Source organism: Aotus nancymaae, unplaced genomic scaffold, assembly GCF_030222135.1.
Source record: "Aotus nancymaae isolate 86718 unplaced genomic scaffold, 86718_ANA_hifiasm-v0.15.2.pri h1tg000010l, whole genome shotgun sequence".
Lineage (NCBI taxonomy): Eukaryota > Metazoa > Chordata > Mammalia > Primates > Aotidae > Aotus > Aotus nancymaae.
Genome location: NW_026988421.1, coordinates 59609030 through 59631524, shown reverse-complemented (window position 1 = coordinate 59631524; position 22495 = coordinate 59609030). Strand labels below are relative to the sequence as shown.

Sequence of the window (22495 nt, the reverse complement as noted above, 5' to 3'; positions counted from 1 at the left end):
TTCCAGATTTTTTCAAAGCACATTTTGACATCGTATTATTATTATTTCTCAGGTAATTGTAAATGGCATACATTTAAAATGTGACTGTAATAATACAAATTCTATTGTGAAATATGAACTTAAAAGAACCTTTGTATTTTATGGAGTTAAATCAGAATGGCTTGCAAGACTTCCAGCATCATTTGCTCATATATGCTTACAAAATGAGGTCTCTCTTCCCAGAACTGGCCAGTGTTTATCTTGTGTGACTCATTTGATTAGTTGCTACATTAATGGACAAATATAAACCCAAACTCACTTTTATTAAATGTGGCGAAGTGGATGGAACAAGAAAAAGTCACATTATAGGAAAGAAAAGCTTTCTTTTTTCTTTCTGGTTATCAACTGTTGTTGAGGGACTTACATCAGAATAATTCTAAGCAGCTTCTTTCATTCTGGGAGTTCTAGAAAGGGAAGCCAACAATGTTGTGCAAAGAGAAGGTGAGTCACAGATAAAAGCACAAATCTTTACAAGCACGGCATGAGCAGCAACTGGCACGGACAGCCTTGGCGGTAATTTAGTAAGCTTTTTATTCCTGTTGGAAAAAGTGACGTCTCATTTATACAGGTGGGACATTTACACTGTTGTTAGGAACAGGAAGGATTGCTTTCACTGGAGCAAGCTACTATGGCAAGATACTTTTATTTGTTCGTTTATTTTCCTGTAGCTTTCAATAGCCCCATCTTTAAAGTCTTCCCCTTGATCCATGAATTGCTACTACCAACAGGAGTAGTATTGAACTGTTTTATTAATTAATTAATATTATTATTTAATTTTTTTTTTTGACAGTGTTTTACTTTTGTTGCCCAGGCTGGAGTGCAATAGCGCAATCTCGGCTCACTGCGACCTCCAGCTCTTGGCTTAAAGCAACTCTCCTGCCTCAGCCTCCCGAGTAGCTGGGATTACAGGCACCCACCACCATGCCCAGCTAATTTTTTATATTTTTAGTAGAGACAGGGTTTCACCATGTTGGCCAGGCTCGTTGTGAATTCCTGACCTCAGGTGATCCACCTGCCTCAGTCTCTCAAAGTGCTGGGATTACAGGTGTGAGCCACCATGCCTGGCCTTACAAATATTTTTAAATTTACATTTTTACTTATTATTTCTTTTTTTTTTTTTTTTTGAGACAGAGTTTCGCTCTTGTTACCCAAGCTGGAGTGCAATGGCGCTATCTCGCCTCACTGCAACCTCCGCCTCCTGGGTTCAAGCAATTCTCCTGCCTCAGCCTCCTGAGTAGCTAGGATTACAGGCATGCGCCACCATGCCCAGCTAATTTTTTGTATTTTTAGTAGAGACGGGGTTTCACCATGTTGACCAGGAGGGTCTCGATCTCTTGACCTCGTGATCCACCCGCCTAAGCCTCCCAAAGTGCTGGGATTACAGGCGTGAGCCACCGCGCCCGGCCCTTACTATTTCTTAAACATTTTGTTTATTTATTTTTTGAGACAGGCTCTTTCAGCCAGGCTGGAGTGCAGTGGTGATCATGGTTCACTGCAGCCTCAGTGTTTGGGGCTCAAGTGATCCTCCTGCTTTAGCCTCCCTAGTAGCTGGGACGACAAGCATGTGCCACCATATATGGCTAATTTTTTCTTCCTATTTTTAAAATTTTTAGTAGAGACAAGGTCTTATTATGTTATCCACTTTGGTCTAGAAATCCTGACTCAAGCATTCCTCCTGCCTCAGCCTCCCAAAGTGCTGGGATTATAGTCATGAACCACTGTGCCAGGCCTTGAACTAATTAATGGCTCATAAAGTACCTGTATTGTCCAGCTTCTGACCAGGGGCCTGGACATGCTCTACTGTGTCAAGTAGTATCTCTGGGGAACACTTGAAGTGGTGGTGTGTGGGGGATGGCGGCTCACTAACTGTAGTTCTTTTTGTTTTTTGAGGCAGAGTCTCACTGTTGCTCAGGCTGGTATGATCTCGGCTCATTGCAACCTCCACCTCCTGGGTTCAAGCGAGTAGCTGGGATTACAGACGTGTGCCACCACACCCGGCTAATTTTTGTATTTTTAGTAGAGACGAGGTTTCATCATGTTCGTCAGGCTGGTCTTGAACTCCTGACCTCAGGTTGTCCACCCACCTCGGCCTCCCAAAGTACTAGGATTACAGGCATGAGCCACCGAGAACAGCCTATGTAGTTCTTTACCAACTAGAGTACGGAAGTATTTCAGGATTTTCACAATTGGTGTGGCGGTACTGTTAAATACTGAATATGAATATGCCCTAACACTTTCTGTTTCTGAGCATCTTGGTCATTCCTGTGAGGAATTTTTAAGCATTATCAGTGTATTTTAAATTGTATTTTCCAATTATACTATTAAAATATTCCTAATTCACAAAATGTTTTGTGGATATGTGCCGTTTCTTTAGTCCTTGGAGCTCAGAGAATAGCACTAGAAGAATATCTTTAGGGCCGGGAACAGTGGAGCAGGCCTGTAATCCCAGCACTTTGAAAGACTGAGGTGGGCAGATTGTTTGAGCTCAGGAGTTCGAGACCAGCCTGGGCAACTTGGGAAAAGCCCATCACTACAAAAAGTACAAAAATTAGCCAGGCCTGGTGGTACGTATCTGTGATCCCAGCCACTCAAGAGGAGGCTGAGGTGGGAGGATTCCCTGAGCCTGGGAGGTAGAGGTGCAGTGAGCCGCAGTCACACCACGCACTCCAGCCTGGGCAACAGTGAGACCCTGTCTCAAAAAAAGGAAAAATCTTTATATTCATACTCAAAATAAGAAACATTCATTCATTAATTTATTCATTCAAATAATGCTTTCTTGAGCACGTACTACACTGCTCTAGTGGAAGGGATGCAAGCAGAGAACAAAACAGATACATCTCTGCTCTTATGGAGTCGACAGTTTGGTTGAGATGAGAGATCATAAACAATTAGCTATATAATGTCAGGGAGTACTATGCAGAAAAGTAAAGTAGGGTATGGGAGATGACGGAGTGGGGCTGATGGGTGGGCAGTCTTTTTACATAGCAGGCTCAGAGAAGGCCCCGCTGATAAGGTGGCACCTGAACTGACATCTGAGGGAAGAGAGTCGTATGGGTTCCTGGGGTAAAACTGTTCTTGGTAGGGACAGCAAGTGCTAAGGCCCTGAGGCTGGAGTGTACTTGGTGTGCCCAGGGAACAGTCACTGTGGCTGCAGCAAGGGGAGATGAGGAAATGAGTCACAGGAAATGAGATCAGGGGAGGAAGGGAGAGGGACAGGACAGGCCTAGTAGCCATGCTATGAATTTTGGATTTTATTCTAAGAGAAGTGGGAAGTCACTGGAAGTTTTTTTTTTTTTTTGAGATGCAGTTTCACTCTTGTTGCCCAGGCTGGAGTGCAATGGGGGGCTCTTGGCTCACTGCAACCTCCGCTTCCTGGGTTCAAGTGATTCTCCTGCTTTAGCCTCCCGAGTAGCTGGGATTACAGGCACCCTCCACCAGGCCTGGCTAATTTTTTTGTATTTTAGTAGAGACAGGGTTTCACTATGTTGGCCAGGCTGACTCGAACTCTTGGCTTCATGGTCCGGAGTGCTGGGATTACAGGCATGAGCCACTGCGCCTGGCCTTATTGGAAGTTTTAAGCAAAGAATTATTATGTGACTGTAGAAAGTTTTTACTTCACTGAGGGGCAGAGGAGACTGGAGGTGTTTTTAACAGAGCCATAAAAGGTTTCTATTATATGCCATCTGGTCCTGGTCAAGTAGATTAGTGACAAGCTACCATTTGTCCCAGCATCTACTATGTTATTTATTATACTTAAAGCCTCTCATTGGTCTTACCAAAAAAAGCAGACCAGCATCCTTAAAGTGACATCTCAGGCCATGGTTGATTGAGCTACGGTCTACTCTACATCATTCTTCCCCTAGCCTTGTGTCCTGCAGCTACACAGGCAATTTCTACTTCCTCTAAATCACCATGCTCATTCCTGCTTTATAGTCTTCAGTTTTACTGTCCCTCTTGCCTAATTACTGCCCTCTCTCATAACCAGCACTAAAAAAAGTTAGTTTTCTTCCTAGAAGATAGAATAGTATGTTTTCAATGTTTACAAATGCCTCTCTCCCCTGCTAATAATGTCAACTATTCACATCTGTCATCAGCACTGGGAGTAGCATCTGGCACGTGACGGAGGCACAATAAAGGGAGTGGATAAACTGTGTGCCAAGCACTTTATATCCATGATCTTGCTTGTCCCTATGATACCCTTTACAAAAGCTTAACGAGGTAAATTGGCCCAAGGTCATATCGCTACTAAGTGGCAGAATCACGGTTCTAGTGAGATCAGTGGGATGGTTTTGGAGTTTAAAATATCCTCTTCAAGAGAGAAGTGCTCATTTCTTGATTTGTTTTCCAGTGGAGACCTTTCAGAAACTGCAGAAGGCAAAGGAGATTCTGACCAATGAAGAGAGTCGAGCCCACTATGACCACTGGCGAAGGAGCCAGATCTCGATGCCATTCCAGCAGTGGGAAGCTTTGAATGACTCAGTGAAGACGGTGGGTTTCTCTCTGGGGATGACGTGAATATGTGAAGCTCAGGCTGCCCATGGATTAGACTCATGTAGTAGCTTAAAGAGTCATTAGGCAATAGCAGGGAGAAATCCAAGAAGTTAGCAGAGTCTGGGTATAATTCAGTGTCCATAAATGCCATGAAGAGAAATTCACCAGAATAGAGGCAATGAATTTGTGCCAGGAGAGCCTGTGACTACATTTTTTCATTCTCTTTGGCTGTTTCAGTATACACACTCCCTGTTATCACTTACTGTTTTATGAGTTCTAATAAATGTGCTTCTCAAGTTGTTCATGAATTGCTGAGTTTTAACCATTGTAAATTCATATCTCCATCTTTTTAGTTTATGTCCACTTGCTCTCTTTTGAAGGCTTGCAATTTTTATTAAAAAGGCAGGATCTGATTAGTCAAAGAAAGCCATGAATTATTACTATTAATCATTCTGGTGAAAAAATTGTTAGACTTTAAAAACAGGCCAGGCACAGTGGTTCACGACTGAAATCCCAGCACTTTGGGAGGCCGAGGTGGGCAGATCATGAGGTCGGGAGTTTGAGACCAGCCTGACCAAAATGGAGAAACCCCGTCTCTACTAAAAATACAAAAATTAGCCAGGCGAGGTGGCACATGCCCGTAATCCCAGCTACTTGGGAGCCTGAGGCAGGAGAATCGCTTGAATCCAGGAGGCAGAAGTTGCAGTGAGCCAAGATCGTGCCACTGCACTCCGGCCTGGGCAACAAGAGAGAAACTCTGTCTCAAAAAACCAAAACCAAAACCAAAAACATGTGTTATCTTTCTTCATGTCATTAAAAGGCATAAATCTGAAAATATTCACTGTAATTACTGTTATATATTTATTTTATTCAACATTGACCTTTATATATTATAGACAAAATGTAATTTTAAAGATTTAGGCATGATTTGTTACCTAGATTCTCTCCATTGGAACACTTTTCTATGACATGGGATTTATAATTCAGAAATTACCTCATAGATAAGTTTTCAGGGACAGTTAGAATTAGTGTATACAATGATTCACATCTCTTAAATTATAGCCCTTTAGGATTACATTTAGATTTCTTTCTTCATAGTTTTTATTTTAGAAGACTTGAGCAAATTGTTGACAAAAGGCCCATAACTTTGAAGGGTGTTTTTTGAAATAATGGGGAAGAGCAGTGCAAAACTTCCAAAGTATATGATTAAAGTGACTCTACGTAAAGCGTAAGCTGTTTTCTTCATCGCATTTTGGAAAGAAGTGTGCATTCATGTGGATTTGTTTAAGGTGGGCTAATTATTTATCAGAGACTAACCATATGATTATTGTACAAATGCCTAAAATTACTAAAGGCAATCTTTAAAAAAATAGTGGCTTTATGTATTGAAAATAAGATTTTGGTCATTTTCATTGTGTAAATTCAAAATTCCTTTTTGACACTAGCTAAATAAACATTGTTCTACCAACTCTGCATAACCATATTTCCCAGTATCCTAAGTGTGGCACACTGTAACTGTGTCTCCAAACACATCATTTCTGCTTTGAATGTAGCTTAACTGTGAACCGTTCAAGGTTTTATAATAATTACATTTTAGATCTTACTGGCTGCATCATTTGTCTTGTGGGCAAAGTTGAAATGTGCTGGGCTATATTTGGCTTCAGATTTATTTTTATTAGTAGTACAAAATGATGAGATGCATATCTCTCTGCTTCAAATCAGCAGTGATCTTTTTTCCTCATACAGTCTTCTTTGTTTGGGCCAAACCTTATTGTTTTTGATATCCTTCTATTTCTCTGTTGCAGTGGACTTTGAGTCCTATATATCAAGTATTATCTGTATTTGATAGACACTCTGTAACTTTCCTCTCGTTCCTTTCTGTTCTATGCCTTACAGTAACTTCTGCATGTGAGAGCCTCACTTCTCTCTATAACATTTTAATTGTCACCTTGTCTTTTTGCATATTTCGACACGTTTATCATTTCTCTACTCTAGAGAAACTAATTACAATGATCATACCTAGTATTGTTATCACTTAAGAGATCATCATCTATTGTTTTGTAGGTAAATGTCATCATTAGGGCGTTTGAGTCAGGTATTCAGTAGTGTTTCTCCTTATCCTCAGTTTTGCTTTCTTTGGTTTTAGTTACCTGCAATCAACCCCAGTGCAAAACTAGATGAGTACAGTACAATAAAATATTTTGAGAGAGAGGATGAGAGCAGATTTACGTAACTTTTGTTACATACATTGTTATAATTATCCTTGTTTATTATTGGTTATTGTTATTAATCTCTTACTGTACCTAATTTATATAGCTGTGGCCATGCAGGCATAGTAGGAAGCTTTCCTGGTAGGTAGTCTATGGCAGATTGGACCCACCCCAAAGACACTTTACCTAGCTGGGGACCCAGAAACAATCAGCAAACAAATAGGCCCACATGGGGCTGACCCAAAAGCCCTCCCAGAGGCAATCAGTTTGTCAAATGATCAATTCACCAAAAATGTGTCTTTATTAACTCTTTATAAAATTTGTAGCAATTGAAGTGGCATGAGATAATTTTAACAGCTTATGAGAACTATGCCCTCATGGCCACAGTTATAAATTAGGCATAGTAAGAGATTAATAACAATAACTAATAATAAACTAGAAAATTATAACAACATATGTACTAAAAGTTATGTGAGTGTGCTCTCACACTCTCTCTTTCAAAATATTTTATTGTACTGTACTCACCTATTTTTGGGCTGGGGTTGAACTATGAACTTTATCATAGGTATGTATATATCAGAAAAAGCATAGTGTATGTAAGGTTTGGTACTACCCAAGGTTCAGGCATCCATAGGGGTCTTGGAATACCCCTTGAGGATAAGGGCAGACTACTATATTATATGTGCCATTCTGACAACAAAATGATCATAACTTTAAGATTTCAGTTTCAGGTGACATGTTTCTAAAACGCATGCCCAGCACATTTACAGATTGTTAAATCTCATAAATTCCCTTTCCTTTACACCATCAACCCTGTGTTTCTGCTTTTTATTTAAGCAGTATAATCACTCTGGTTGGGAGCATTTTTAGTCCCTATACCCACAAGGCAGGACAAATCACAATGTACAAATCATACACAAGATCATATCTTGGGAATCTCCGTTGGGAGAATTCCTCAAATGGCACAGCCTCAGGGGTGCCATATTTTCCTTGTATTAAAAACTTAAAAAAATTTCACTGACGAGTGGTGATATGGTTTGGATTTGTGTCCCTGCCCAAATCTCATGTTGAATTGGATGAGGGTCCTGATGGGAGGTGATCGGATCATGGGGGCAGGTTTGCCTCTTGCTTTTCTCAGTGATAGTGAGTTCTCAGGAGATCCGATGGTTTAAAAGTGTGTTGGCACTTTCCGCTTCTCTCTCTCTTTCCTGCCGCCATGTGAAGAAAGTCCTTTCTTTCCCTTCACCTTCCACCATGATTGTAAGTTTCCTGAGGCCTCCCAGTCATGCTTCCTGTTAAGCCTGAGGAACTGTGTCAATTAACCTTTTTTCCTCATAAATTACTCAGTCTCAGGAAGTTCTTTATAGTGGTGTGAAATGGACTAATACAAGTGGTTTTTAGCCACATGGATGAATTGTATAGTGGTGAAGTCTGAAATTTTAGTGCACCCATCACCTGAGTAATATACATTGTACCCAATATGTAATTTTTTATTTTTATTTATTTATTTTTTTGAGACAGAGTCTCGCTGTCACCCAGGCTGGAGTGCAGTGGTGCAATCTCGGCTCACTGCAACCTCTGCCTCCCAGATTCAAGTGATTCTCCTGCCTTAGCCTCCTGAGTAGCTAGGACTACAGGCGTGTGCCACCACTCCTGGCTAAAATTTGTATTTTTAGTCGAGATGGGGTTTCACCATGTTGGCCAGAATGGTCTCAATCTCCTGACGTTGTGATCTGCCTACCTTGGCCTCCCAAAGTGCTGGGATTACAGGTGTGAGCCACCATGCCCGGCTCCCAATATGTAGTTTTTTTATCCTTCCCTCTCCTTCCCAGTCTCCCCTGAGTCTCCAAAGTCTATTATATTAATACCACTCTGTATGCTTTTGTGTACCCATGGCTTAGCTTCCTTTTATAATGGAGAACATAAGATATTTGGTTTTCTATACCTAAGTTATTTTATTTAGAACAATGGCCTCCAGCTCCATCTAAGTTGCTGCAAAAGATACTATTTTGCTCTTTTTTATGGCTGAGTAGTATTCCATGGTGTATATATACCACATTTCTATCACCCAGGAGTAATGCAACTGAACTGGTATTTTTTTCTCACACTAAGTCTGTCACTTTACTACCCACTTATTTATTTCTTTTTGTTTTCTAGAAGTTCCTCCTGATAGTTTAATTTGTAAAATTATTTTAAGATCTCACCCAGGTTGATGAATATGTTGGCAACTTAAATTTAGACATGTAATATTGGTTTGAAAAAAAAGATAAGAAGTGAGGGTTCAGTAATCCAGGCTTTTGGGATCCTGGGATAACCTAAAGAGTTACATGCTAAACAGTTTTACCCAAAGGGACCCAGGGATGGGTGGCTCTCCCTCTAGCACCAAAATATATGGCAGCATGGATTTAGGATGGCTGTGGAAAAAAAGAAGCCACAGCAAAAGCACAGTCAAAATGAATAGCTGAGAAAAATTCTCATAAGCTATTAAAACTATCTCATGCCACTTCAATTGCTATAAATTTTATAAAGAGTTAATAGCAACACATTTTTGGTGAATCAATCATTTGGCAAGTTGATTGCCTCTGGAAGGGCTTATTGGGTCAGCCGCATGTGAACCTACTTGTCTGCTGATTGTTTCTGGGTTCCCAGCTGGGTAAGGTGTCTTTGGGGTGGGTCAGGAAAGCTTCCTACTATGCCCACATGGCCACTGTTTCATCAGCCAGATGGGAAACAGTGTGCAATTTAACACCTTCTGCTGGTTCAAAAGGTGATCCGTCTTAATTGGATATTATCCAAAAGCAGGTCAGAAATCACCCTGATAAGTAAAAAATTCACTCATGGTGATCAGTGATCCAGGATAATAATAACTGATCCATTTTCTATAGCTATTCAGCTCATCTGAGTCAATGGATTTTTAAAAAATTTGTGCCAGTGTTTACTGGCATGTAAACAAAATTTTTTATTTCCGTGTGTGTGTGTGTGTGTGTGTGTGTGTGTGTATGAATGGAATGCTTCATGAACATGCCTGTTATCTTTGCACAGGGACCATGCTAATCTTCTTTGTATCATTCCAATTTTGGTATATGTGCTGCTGAAGCGAGCACTATTTCCTAGTATTGACTAAGGTCTAGAATGTAAGAAAATGGCTTCCTAGAAAAAAACCCAACTTATTGAAGAAAGCTGGTAAATGAGTTAATTGTGAAGGCGGAATAACATAGTGATTTCACAAACTGTTAAGATTAGTGGCCTTTGCACCTAGGCTTGTTCTCTGTTTAGTGTTAGTTCCTTCCATGCATATAATGATTTTCTGTCTTGTGCCTTTTATTATCTTGCTGTACAGATTCTCCCCTTTCTAGTCTCTCTCTTAGTCTGTATAAATTGTTGTCTTTTGATATCTTTTACTGATGTTGATTCTATTGAAACGAGTTGCTCCATAATAGACTAGTTCACTTGATGTTAAATGTTGTTCTGTACAACTAACACCATTGGGGAGCTGAGAAATACGCTCTGTGAACACAGAAATGAGTGATTTGCAGACTATCTAACTGTGTCCCAGCAAACCAGGCTGCTTTGCATCACTCTGATGTTAGTCCTTTGATTGAACTACAAAGCCTGAGAAGCACTTGTATCTAAGGTTAGATACAGTTTGGCTATTCTGTATATTTCTTTAATTAGGATCAGCAGATGTGGGAGTCTGATGATAACATATTTTATTCTGATTCACTCACAAAGGAGATGAATAAGACTACTATTTCAGAATATCTTTTCACTGAGGGCCTTTAAAGCATTTACTGTGGATTAGGCATTAATCCTAACCACTTATCTAAGGCAGACCGTAGGTACTTTGGTTTCAGGAGAGAAGAACTGAGGTACAGAGATTCATACATCATGTACAGGCCACCTTGCTGGTTTGTGAAGCTCTCAGTCTACATTTTCAGCTCTCTGGGACCTGAATTCTTGAATGTCTTATTCCCTGATTTTCACTAACCTTCCTAATATCCTTTTCCTTCTGTAAGGAAGTCACTGGCAGTCTCTTTTATTCTGTGCATATGCAAAAACCAAACCAAAACAACACACCTAAATCAACCAAACAAAAGCCAATTTTTTAAATACCAGCTGAAGCATTTCCTCTTTTAAAAATTAACATTTTTATTTTGAAATAAAATCCACAGGGAAATGGGTAATACTTGCATTTACAATTTAGCAAATGGTTTTGAAGTATTTACTCTGTAGCTATTCCCTTCCCACACATATTGTTGGCACCAGGAATCTCCCTCCTTGTATGTTTTTGCTTCATAACTAGAAAACTACATTTAATTTTTAAAATAGAATGTTTTCTTTTCTTTTCTTTTTTTTTTTTTGAGACAGAGTCTTGCTCTGTCACCCAGGCTGGAGTGCAGTGGTGCAATACCAGCTCACTATAACCTCTGCCTCCTGGGTTCAAGTGATTCTCGTGCCTCAGCCTCCTGGGTAGCTGGGATTACAGGCGCTCACTACCTTGCCCAACTAATTTTTGTTTTTTTTAGTAGAAATAGGGTTTCACCACGTTGGCCAGGCTGGTTTGGAACTCCTGACCTTGTGATCCACCCTCCTTGGCCTCCCAAAGTACTGGGATTACAGATGTGAGTGCCTGCGTCCGGCCTAAAATAGAATGTTTTCTAATTGTACATATATATAATCTTCTCATAGAAAATTTGGGAAATACAAAAACAAAAGATAGATATAATTCTGTTACACAGGCATAACTACAGTTACATTTTGGTGCCTTTCCTTCCTATTTCTTTTTCTTTTTTGAGACAGAGTCTTGCTCTGTTGCCCAGGCTGGAGTGCAGTGGTACGATCCCACTTCACTGCAGCCTCGCCCCCTGAGTTCAATCAAGCAATTCTCCTGCCTTAGCCTCGTGAGTAGCTGGGATTACAGGTGTGTGCCACCATGCCCAGCTAATTTTTGTATTTTTAGTAGAGACAGGGTTTCATCACGTTGGCCAGGCTGATCTCAAACTCCTGGTCTCAAGTGATCCACCCACCGTGGCTTCCCAAAGTGCTAGGATTGCAGGCATGAGCCACTGCACCCGACCCGTTTCTTTTTCTTGTTAGAGTGAGAGCTGATTACATTTATTGGTGGCAGTGGCTGCTTTATGGGGTCGTTCATAGATCCTAGGGTTGATTATCCTCTGAACTGGTTGTATTTGGGGAAGTGGGTTCAGTATGATGATGCTTTGTAGTTGGGAAGAGATAGGTTGGAGGAGGGAATATATGACTTCCTTGATTTGATTAGGGCAGAGAGCTAGAATATTTATGATTTTAGGGTGTTAAAAGGCTATGTTTCCCTCTAGTCTTGAGTTTTGCTAATAGAGATAGTATGTCGCGGTTTGTTAGCACTTCAGGAATAGCTTCCCACGATATCCAGATGAGGTTTTAAGAAATAGTTATGCATTATTTTGGTTGATGCTAGGACTAATGATTCCACTTGAAACATTCTTGATAACAAACTCAAAAGCTCTCTTTTTCGCTGTATTCATCTGTTAGTTCTTCCATCTATCCCTCCATCCATTCATCCATCTGTTCAATTTTTAAATCTAATAGGAAATACATATACAGAACAGAAAATGATAAAGGTACAAAAGGGTGTGTGGTGAAAAGTAACTATCAGTAGTTGGATTAATATTTGAATTAATTTATGAGTATCTGGTTAATAGTCATGTTTAACATGCTGTTAATTAGCACTACGGGAGTAGGTCAGGTGTTACCACATATCAAACTTTAAATATAGAAAACCATATAATATCAATTTAATTTTTATGTCTCTGCTTTACATTAATTTAGTCAATGCACTGGGCTGTCAGAGGTAAAAAGGACCTGATGCTGGAAGAATCTGACAAGACTCTTGCCAACAAGATTGAAAATGAGGAATGGAATGAGCAAAGAGAAAGAAAGAAAGAGGAGCTGGCTTCAACCACAGAGAAAATGGAGCAAAAAGAATCCAAGCCCCCGGAGAAGCCAGTCTCTCCGCAGAATCCAGATTCTTCAAGTAAGTCATGTTATGTGACTGCAGAATGGAGAAGGTCTGAAATTAAAGAGCTTTGTTTATGTTGCATTTATTCTTAACTTTTTCAATCTGCAAAGCAGTGCCAAGCTTAAAGATTGGTTTAGCATCTTAAAAGACACTTAACATTGATGCCGAAACTAGAAGACATTCCTCAAGGGAAACCTTGAGACAGTTCTCAGTGTCTTTTGTCTACTGAAATAACACTAGCTAACATTTATTGAAGGTTTACTATGTACAGAAACACTCTTTACATATATTAATTTACATTTATCTCATTAAATATGAATTTTACATGAATTAACTTATTTAATCCTCACTACAAGGTTGTGGGGCCATCAATATTATTCTCATTTTATAGTTAAGAAAACCAAAGTTCAAGAAGGTTGAGGAACCAAGGCAGTTTGGCTTCAGAGTCAGTGTTCCAAGGTATTGCCCTATCCTGTGATAATGCTTTATTTCATTAATTAAAAAAATTTTTTTTTTGAAACGGAGTCTCACTCTTGTTGCCCAGACTGGAGTACAACGGTATGATCTTGGCTCACTGCAACCTCCGCCTCCCAGGTTTAAGCGATTCTCTTGCCTCTGCCTCCCGAGTAGCTGTGTTTACAGGCATGTGCCACCACACTCAGCTAATTTTTTGTATTTTTTAGTAGAGACAGGGTTTCTCCATTTTGGCCAGGCTGGTCTGGAACTCCTGATCTCAGGCGATCTACCTGCCTCGGCCTCCCAAAGTGCTGGGATTACAGGTGTGAGCCACCACGCCTGGCCTTCATTCATTCATTCATTCATTCATTCATTTATTGAGATGGAGTCTCCCTCTATCTCCTAGGCTGGAGTGTAGTGGCACGATCTCAGCTCTCTGCAACCTTTGGGTCCCAGGTTCAAGTGATTCTCGTGCCTCAGACTCCCCAGTAGCTGGGACTACAGGTGCCTGCCACCATGTCTGGCTAATTTTTGCATTTTTAGTAGAGGCAGGGTTTCACCATGTTGGCCAGGCTGGTCTCGAACTCCTGACCTCAAATGATCCGCCTGCCTGGGCCTCCCAAGTGCTGAGATTACAGGCATGAGCCACCACACCCTGCCTGATATTGCCTTATCTGTAAGTAGCTCTGTAGACATTCTGAATAATTTATAAATCCACTGAAGCAGAGAGTATTACAGAAGTTTATCTCCTGGCTACCAAGCTACACTACCTGAGTTCACATCCTAGTTCAACTAATTATCTGTATTACTTGGCAAAGTTACTCAACTTCTCTAGACTCAGTTTCTGCATCTATAAAATAGGGATTATAATAGCACTTGCTCATCCAGATGCGTTGGCATGCACTTGTGGTCCTAACTACTCAGGAGGCTGAGGCAGGAAGCTGGCTTGAGGCCAGTAGTTCAAGGCTGCTGTTTGCGATGATCACACCTGTGAGTAAGTGCTGCATTCAGCCCTGGGTGATACAGTGAGACTCTGTCTCTTAAATAAAAAATAGTACCTTCTTATAAGGCTACCATGAGGATTAAATGAGGACATACTTACAAAATGCTTAGCACAGCGGTTCACCTCTAGGAAGCCCTAGGTAAACGTTAGCTGTTTGTATCATTTGTCTACCTGGCCATCTATCTAGCCATCCAACTAGTTTAGGTTGTTGTATATACACACATTGTAACTGTCCTTCAAATTATTATGTGTTGATTCTCAGGCTTGTGATGTAGCACCCTATTAGAATTTAGCCTTTAAGCAGAACATTCCTGAACACCCTCGAACATTTGTATTAAAAAGAAGATAATTAGATGACTTGTGGTGGATTATAGTTTTTTGAGAAATAGTCACTTCAAATCTCTCTTTGGGAAGAACTTTTACATGTTCTCTTCTTGCTGGGAATGAAGATTCATAGAGTTTGATTCAGATGTCTCTGTGAGTTACCCAAGAGATCGCTGTGGAATCTGCACATTGATTACATCACCTAGTAACTGGAAATGGTTATAATATAACTAACTGATCAAAGGAGAAGCCCGAAATGTAGAAAAACAGTATTTTAAGCAAACACAGGAGTACTATCACTGCCCTGCATGCAAACATGATGAATGTTGAGTTCTGTGAGTCTTGAACCCCTGGGGGTTCCCCGAGTCTTTCTGTCAGATTCAGGCCAAGTCTGCACACACCAGAATTAGGTGTAGTGTGGGTGGAGTGGGAGATAATTCAGAGACTCAGGCATGATGCTGAGGCCTCTTGAGCCCTTCTCATAGAATTCTATGAAATTTTCCTTCTTTTTAAAAAATAGTCATTTAAATACTAAATAAGAGCAAAAGTAGTATAGACTTGCTGTTAAAAAATTTAAAGAATCGGCCTGGTGTGGTGGCTCATGCCTGTAATTCCAGCACTTTGAGAGGCCGAGGAGGGCAGATCCTGAGGTCAGGAGATCAAGACTATCCTGGCCAACATGGTAAAACCCCGTCTCTACTAAAAATACAAAAATTAACTGGGTGTGGTGGCATGTGCCTGTCATCCTAGCTACTTGGGAGGCTAAGGCAGGGAATCGCTTGAACTCAGGAGGCGGAGGTTGCAGTGAGCCAAGATTGTGCCACTGCACTCCAGCCTGGGCAACAGAGCTAGACTACATCTCAAAAAATGGAACAAAATTCAAAGAATCATGTATAGGCAGTAACTTAGTGTCTATGCCAGGCTGCCAACCTTTTCTGCTTCTACTTCTTGAAGTAACCAAGGCAGACACTCAGGTGTGTTCCCTTCCACTGTTCTCTATGCTAACACAAGTGTGTATATGTGCACTTAGAAGAGCTGTACAAGTAAAGAATGGGTTTACACTATACCATTTCTCTGTGTTACACAGTGGTTAAGAGTGTGGGCTCAGCTTTTCACTGATGAGTTGTATGACCTTGGACAAACTAGTTAACCCCTCTCCATCTGTGTCTTCTTAGTTATGCAGTGGTCAAAATATTAGTGTCTACCTCATAAGTTTTTTTTTTTTGGAGCAAATAACTGTCCAGGTGCAGTGGCTCACCTGTAATCCCAGCAATTAGGGAGGCTGAGGTGGGCGGATTGCTTGAGGCTAGAAATTGGAGGCCAGCCTGGAAAACATGCAAAACCCCATCTCTAAAAAAAGAATACGAAAATTAGCCAGGAGTGGTGGTGCGTGCCTCTAATTCCAGTTACTTGAGCCCAGGTGTGTGTATGCGGGGCTGTCAAGTCTGCAGTGAGCTACAACTGCACCACTGTACTCCAGCCTGGGTGACAGAATGAGATCCTGTCACAAGCACACACACACACACACACTCTCTCTCTCTCTAACTTAATATACATAAAATATTTAGACTAGTACCAGGCACATCATAAACACTATTTTAGTGTTACCTTTTTTTTTGAGACACTGCACTGTTGCCCAGGCTGTATGTAGTGCAGTGGCTCGATCTTGGCTCACTGCAATCTCTGCCTCCCGGGTTCAAGCAATTCTACTGCCTCAGCCTCCCGAGTAGCTGAGACTACAGGCATGTGCCACCATGTCCAGCTAATTTTTTTGTATTTTTAGTAGGGACAGGGTTTCACCATGTTGGCCAGGATGGTCTCTATCTGCTGACCTCATGATCCACCCACCTCGGCCTCCCAAAGTGCTGGAATTACAGGCATGAGCCACTGCGCCCGGCTAGTGTTAACTTTTATTATTAAGGGACTTCTCTTTAAATCCTTACATTCAGAATGAATTCCTTCTTTTTAACAGCTGATAGCATTCCACAGTGTAGATATATATTACTTCAAAGTCAAACAAAAATATAGATTCTCATCTCTATGTAAAATGTTTTACTTCGGAAAATATATAAAAACTACATTGCAATTCAGGGCATACACATATGGGTCGTCTTTGGTGTGCCTGAAGAACAAACAAAGTTGGGGGTTTTATTAGAAAGAGAAATGTTACATATTGTTTTGAAAGAAAACTCATTGGCACTAGCAAAGTTTTTGGGAACTAGCAAGCTCTATTTGGTGAGTGATGGCAATAGGTAAAACTAGCCTTAGAGGCAAGGCAGGTCATTTTGGCAGTTGGCTTGTGATAGAATCTTTGGGCAGGCGTTTGTGTCCTGAATGCTTTTCTTTTCCTCTTCCTGGTTCTCGACTCTATTTACTTGCATAATAATAGATAATGCCAATTTATATAATTTTCACATATAATGTATTCAGAACAAATTGTGAATGTCAGTTTTGATGTCTTCATATTGTGATGTATATGCTATTGTTTAAGAATGAAGTGGAGCCAGCCGTGGTGGCTTGGGCCTGTAATCCTAGAACTTGGGGATGCTGAGGTAGGAGGATTGCTTGAGGCCAGGACTTCAACACCAGCTTGGGCAACATAGCAAGAGCTCTGTCTCTACAAAATTTAAAAAAACATTAGCTAGATATGGTGGCATGTGCCTGTAATCCCAGCTACTTGGGAGGCTGAGGCAGGAGAACTGCTTGAGCTGCAGTGAGCTGTGATCCTGCCACTGCACCCCAGCCTGGGTTAAAGAACAAGACCCTGTGTCTCTCTGTGTCTAAAAAAAAAAAGAATGAAGTGGAGGGGTTGGGAATCATTGTTCTTTTTTTTTTTGAAACAGAGTTTCGCTCTTGTCCAGGCTGGAGTGCAATGGTGTGGTCTTGGCTCACTGCAACCTCTACCTCCCCAGTTTAAGCGATTCTCCTGCGTCCACCTCCCAAGTAGCTGGGATTACAGGTGCCTACCACCACGCCTGGCTAATTTTTGTATTTTTAGTAGAGACATGGTTTCACCATGTTGGCTAGGCTGATCTAGAACTCCTGACCTCAGGTGATCTGCCTACCTAGGCCTCTCAGAGTGCTGGGCTTACAGGTATGAACCACTGCACCCGGCTGGGAATCACTGTTCTAAGAAGCTATTGTTGGAGAATTATGAAATTCTGCCAAAGATTGCATTTACCAGTATTTTCTTTATGCTGTTTAAAAGATTATTGGCTTTTCTGACTAATGCCTTAAAGCTGGAGTTTGATTTATCAAAGTGCCTTTGCATGATTATTTATGATTTCATTTTACTGCAGTGTAAATTTTTATAATGTCAGCATTTAAGAAATATTATTCACGTCAACTTTACCAAGCCCTGAGTGACTTCTTATGTATTACTTTTCAGCATGTTTGCTAATTTCCTCAAGCAGTGCTAGATATTCACTTTGGAGTTTGCTTTTTGATGTCTCTTCTGTAATAAGCAGCCACCAAATAGTCCCTATCACGTTCTAATTCTTTATTGCAAACTGTAAAATATGGAGCACCACATCTGAAAACCACTATGCAAGACAATCTCATTTTTACTTTCTTTCTGCTTAAATATGCAATAAATATGCCTTCTGATAAATACAGTTCTAGAATCAAATAGTTTTATGTAACATCTTGGAGTAAAAAAGGGAAAGAAAAATTTAAATGTACCCAATGATTTTGGTGTGCTGCCATGTCCCTGGGCACCTACCTTCCTCGGCATTGCCAACCCTGTGGCCTCAACTACAAACACTGTGACTCTGCCAGAGGGCTTGCTCTGGCAATGGAGGCTGCTTGGCAGCAAATCAGCAGGCAGTAAGTGCCAGGGAGTAAATGCCCTTTGGATGACAATGATAAGTGGCAGTGGGAAGCTAAATTCCCCAGCTCCTTCACTCCTCACATGGGATAACTCTAAGAAGTTTTATATGCCTCCCAGGGTTCCCCAGTGGGATCATTTGCAGTCACCCATGGTGGTAACTTGTTTGATAATGTACCTTTTATAGATTTGGTTCTCATTCTGCTAAGGTACCTCTTGGGATCACCTCCCAAATTAGCCACTTTGCTTCAAATTCTTTTTTTTGAGACAGGGTCTTACTCTGTTACCCAGGCTGGAGTGCTGTGGTGTGATCACGACTTACTGCCGCCTCAACCTCCTAGGCTTCTCCCACCCCAGTCCCCCAAATAGCTGGGACTGCAGGCGTGCACCACAATATCTGGCTAATTTTTTGTAGAGAGAGGGTTTCTCCATGTTGCCCAGGCTGGTCTCAAACTCCTGAGGTCAAGTGATCCATTGGCCTCAGCCTCCCAAAGTGCTGCGATTATAGGTGTGAGCCACTGTGCCCAATCTGTTTCAAGTTCTTGTCTGCATGTCTATTTCTAGAGGAACCCAAACTATAAACTACATCTTTTTAAACAAAAATGACACTTATTTACTATATAAAATGTGAGAAAATATGATCAAGGAAAAGGAAGAACCTATAACTCATAATCTTATAATTTAGAGAAATATGTATTGTCGATATTTTGGTATATTTTCATTTGTGTTAGTATATATAAAAGGATCATAGTATACAAATTTCGTGAGTAAGTTTTAATTATAGGAACAAATATAACAATCAGAAAAAATTTCTTTTTTGCTTTTTCCCCAAATGGAAATTCTTCAGATTTGTTTTCTCCGACAATTATTATTATTATTTTGTTTTTTGAGGCAGAGTCTCATTTTGTCTCCCAGGCTGGAATGCAGTGGCACGATCTCGGCTCACTGCAACCTCTGCCTACCAGTTCAAACAATTCTCTTGCCTCAGCCTCCCAAGTAGCTGGGACTACAGGTGTGCGCCACCACAATCGGCTAATTTTTGTATTTTTTACTAGAAACAGGGTTTCACCATATTGGACAGGCTGGTCTCTAACTCCTTGTGATCGTTCTGCCTCGGCCTCCCAGAGTGCTGGGATTACAGGTGTGAGTCACCACACCTGGCTTCCAATAATTCTTTAAAAAGGGTCAGTGTCATCTGTTTTTCTGAGATAACCACTGTTAACCATTCTGTATATGATTTTTTCTAACTACATATTTATATACTATATTAAAATATCAATGGGAGCGTATTTTATATATCATTCTGTAACCTGCTTTTTCATTAGCAATATTATGAACATAAAAAGACAAAAAGCATGCTTGTTTATTGTAGAAAAATAAGAAAGTACAGATGAACAAAAAAGAGTATAAAAATGAAAATTATATCTATAGCAATAATCCAGGGATGAATACTGTTAATTTTGGTGTACCTTTTCTTTTTTTCTTTTTTTAAAGATGGGGTTTCACCATGATGACCAGGCTGGTCTTGAACTCCTGACTTCAGGTGATCCACCCACCTCTGCCTCCCAAAGTGCTAGGATTACAGGCATGAGCCACAGTGCCTGGCCTTTTAAAAAATTTTTTTTCTAAAGATTGGTGTACCTTTTCTTATCTGTTTATTTTTTTGAGAGAGTCTCACTCTATTACCCAGGCTTGAGTGCAGTGGCACACTCTCAGCTCACTGCAACCTCTGCCTCCAGGCTCGAGTGATTTTCCTGTCTTAGCCTCCTAAGTAGCTGGTACCACGGGCGCATGCCACCATGCCTGGCTAATATTTTGTATATATATATATATATATATATGTATTTTTTTTTGTAGAGACAGGATTTTGCCATGTTGCCCAGGCTGGTCTCAAACCCCTGAGCTCAAGAGATGCACCTGCCTCGGCCTCCCAAAGTGCTAGGATTATGGGTGTAAGCCACCATGCCTGGCCTTCTTCTTTTAGACTTAAAAACATTCCACATAAATACTCATGTAAATAATGAGTTTAGGAATGAGATAGTACTATATAAACAGTTTTTTGTTTTTGTTTTCTTTTGAAGTGGAGGATCACTGTGTCGCCCAGGCTGGAGTGCAATGGCGTGATCTCAGCTCATTGCAACCTCCGCCTCCCAGGTTCAAGTGACTCTCCTGCCTCATCCTCCCGAGTGGCTGGGATCACAAGCGCTTGCCACTGCGCCCCGATAGTTTTTGTATTTTTAGTAGAGACGGGGTTTTACCATGTTGGCCAGGCTGGTCTCCAACTCCTAACCTTGTGATCCACCCACCTCGGCCTCCCAAAGTGCTAGGATTACAGGCATGAGCCACTGCACCCAGCATAAACAGTTTTTTAACTGTCACTTAGCAATATGCTATGAGCATTTTTCTATGACAGTAAATATTAAAAAATTGTTAATGACTGTATCAAAACCTTTTAACCAGCTTTCATTTGCTAAAGATTTAGAATGTTTCCTGGTTTGCAAAAAAAATTTAATGATATCATTATAAACATTCTTACAATTAAATCATTGGGTGCATCCATTATTATTTCCTTAGGATAAATTTCAAGAAGTAAAATTACTGGGTCAAAGGTTTATACATTTTCACAAGTTTGATAAATATTGCCAAATTGCCAGCCAGAGGAGTTTTGCCAATTTATACTTCTAGTAGAGAAGGAAAATTACCTTTTTTTCCTCTGGTTTTCAACAATGTTTATTATAATTAAAAAAAATGTTATTACCATGGAATTAAATTACAGTATTTGTATTTCCAGGGATTCTTTTACCATTTACTTTTTGCTTTTGAAAGATTTTTGAAAACTGTGAAATTGGTTTCAAATTTCTTGGCATGTGAATTGTCAAAATCCCTACCACCAGAGGCATCTATGTATTTTCTCTTACTAAGTGTTTAAGCATGTGAGATCTTCTCATCCATATAAATTATAATTCCTGTTCATAAGAATTCCAGTCTGCTTAAGTTAATCCATTTCTGTAAGATGTTGATAATTTATACCAAAGTCTTACCCTTACATTGTACCTGTTGCAGTGAAATCTTATCCCCAAACTGTTTTACTATAACCAGATTGACTTTTCTTTTCCTATTTATGATTTTAAATATTCCTTTTCTTTCCTTTAAAGATTTTTCAGAAGTGAATGGTTGGCACCTTCGTTTCCGCTGGTCCAAGGATGCTCCCTCAGAACTCCTGAGGAAGTTCAGAAACTATGAAATATGAAATATCTCTGCTTCGAAAATGAGGAAGAGCAAGACTGTTCCCTACGCTGCCAACATGCAGTGTTTGTTTATATTTTCAGCATGTCATGTCTGTATGTCATGTCTGTGAGTTGCTGAGTACTAATCGATTCCTCCATCCTTGAACCAGATCTCATAGTGCTTTTTAAATGAGAAAAATTTCAGAAGACAGATTTCTTCCAATATTTGAATAAATTAAAGCTCTTAGATACAGAGTAGATTGTATTGTATGTTTTTTCCTGTTAATGCTATTTGTAGAAATCCGTTAAAAATCAATCTCTGTACAGTGTATTTAATTATTTCATTGATATACTGTGATCTCTATTACTGATGGATGTACAAAAAATGCTTTCTTATCTTTGACTTACAATGAAATGTGAAATTACTTGTCTAAACCCCATGGAGTGAAATAAATAAATTCCCCAAAGTTCATAAATGAATTTATAATTCAATTTTTTTTAGGGCCTTGTTCTGTCACCCAGGCTGGAGTACAGTGTAATAATCATAGCTCACCATAACCTCAAACTCCTGTGCTCAAGTGATCTTCCTACCTTAGCCTCCCTAGTAGCTGGGATTAGAGACACACACCACCATGCCTGGCTAATTTTTTATTTTCTGTAGAGATGAGATCTTGCTATGCTGCCCAGGCTAGTCTTGAACTTCTGGCCTCAAGTGATCCTCCCATCTTGGCCTCCCAGAGTGCTCAGAATACAGCCATGAATCACCATGCCTGGACTTGACTGTATTTTAAAAATAATTTGAATAGACATTTCTAATTTAATTTTAAAAGTTATTGTTTGAGGAAATTATGTTTTTACAAGATTTCTTGTGTTATATAAGCAAGTGACAATTTTTTTTTTTTT

The 22495-nt window shown here is 40.2% G+C and overlaps 1 protein-coding gene and 1 non-coding gene across 2 annotated transcripts in view; one reads left to right on the top strand and one right to left on the bottom strand.

Annotated features, from left to right (window-relative positions):
• Positions 1 to 22068, top strand: part of DNAJC12 (DnaJ heat shock protein family (Hsp40) member C12) — a 40604-nt gene extending 18536 nt beyond the window's left edge. Inside the window, exons 3-5 of the mRNA XM_021672821.2 lie at positions 4388 to 4527; positions 12567 to 12771; positions 21521 to 22068. Of these exons, the coding sequence (XP_021528496.1) occupies positions 4388 to 4527; positions 12567 to 12771; positions 21521 to 21615 (440 nt within the window). The 3' untranslated portion in view covers positions 21616 to 22068. The remainder of the gene's footprint in view (positions 1 to 4387; positions 4528 to 12566; positions 12772 to 21520) is intronic.
• LOC135274050 (U6 spliceosomal RNA) lies at positions 9738 to 9844 on the bottom strand. The gene has a single exon (XR_010341866.1). It is a non-coding gene; the product is annotated as a U6 spliceosomal RNA (small nuclear RNA).
• Positions 22069 to 22495: the final 427 nt, after the last annotated feature.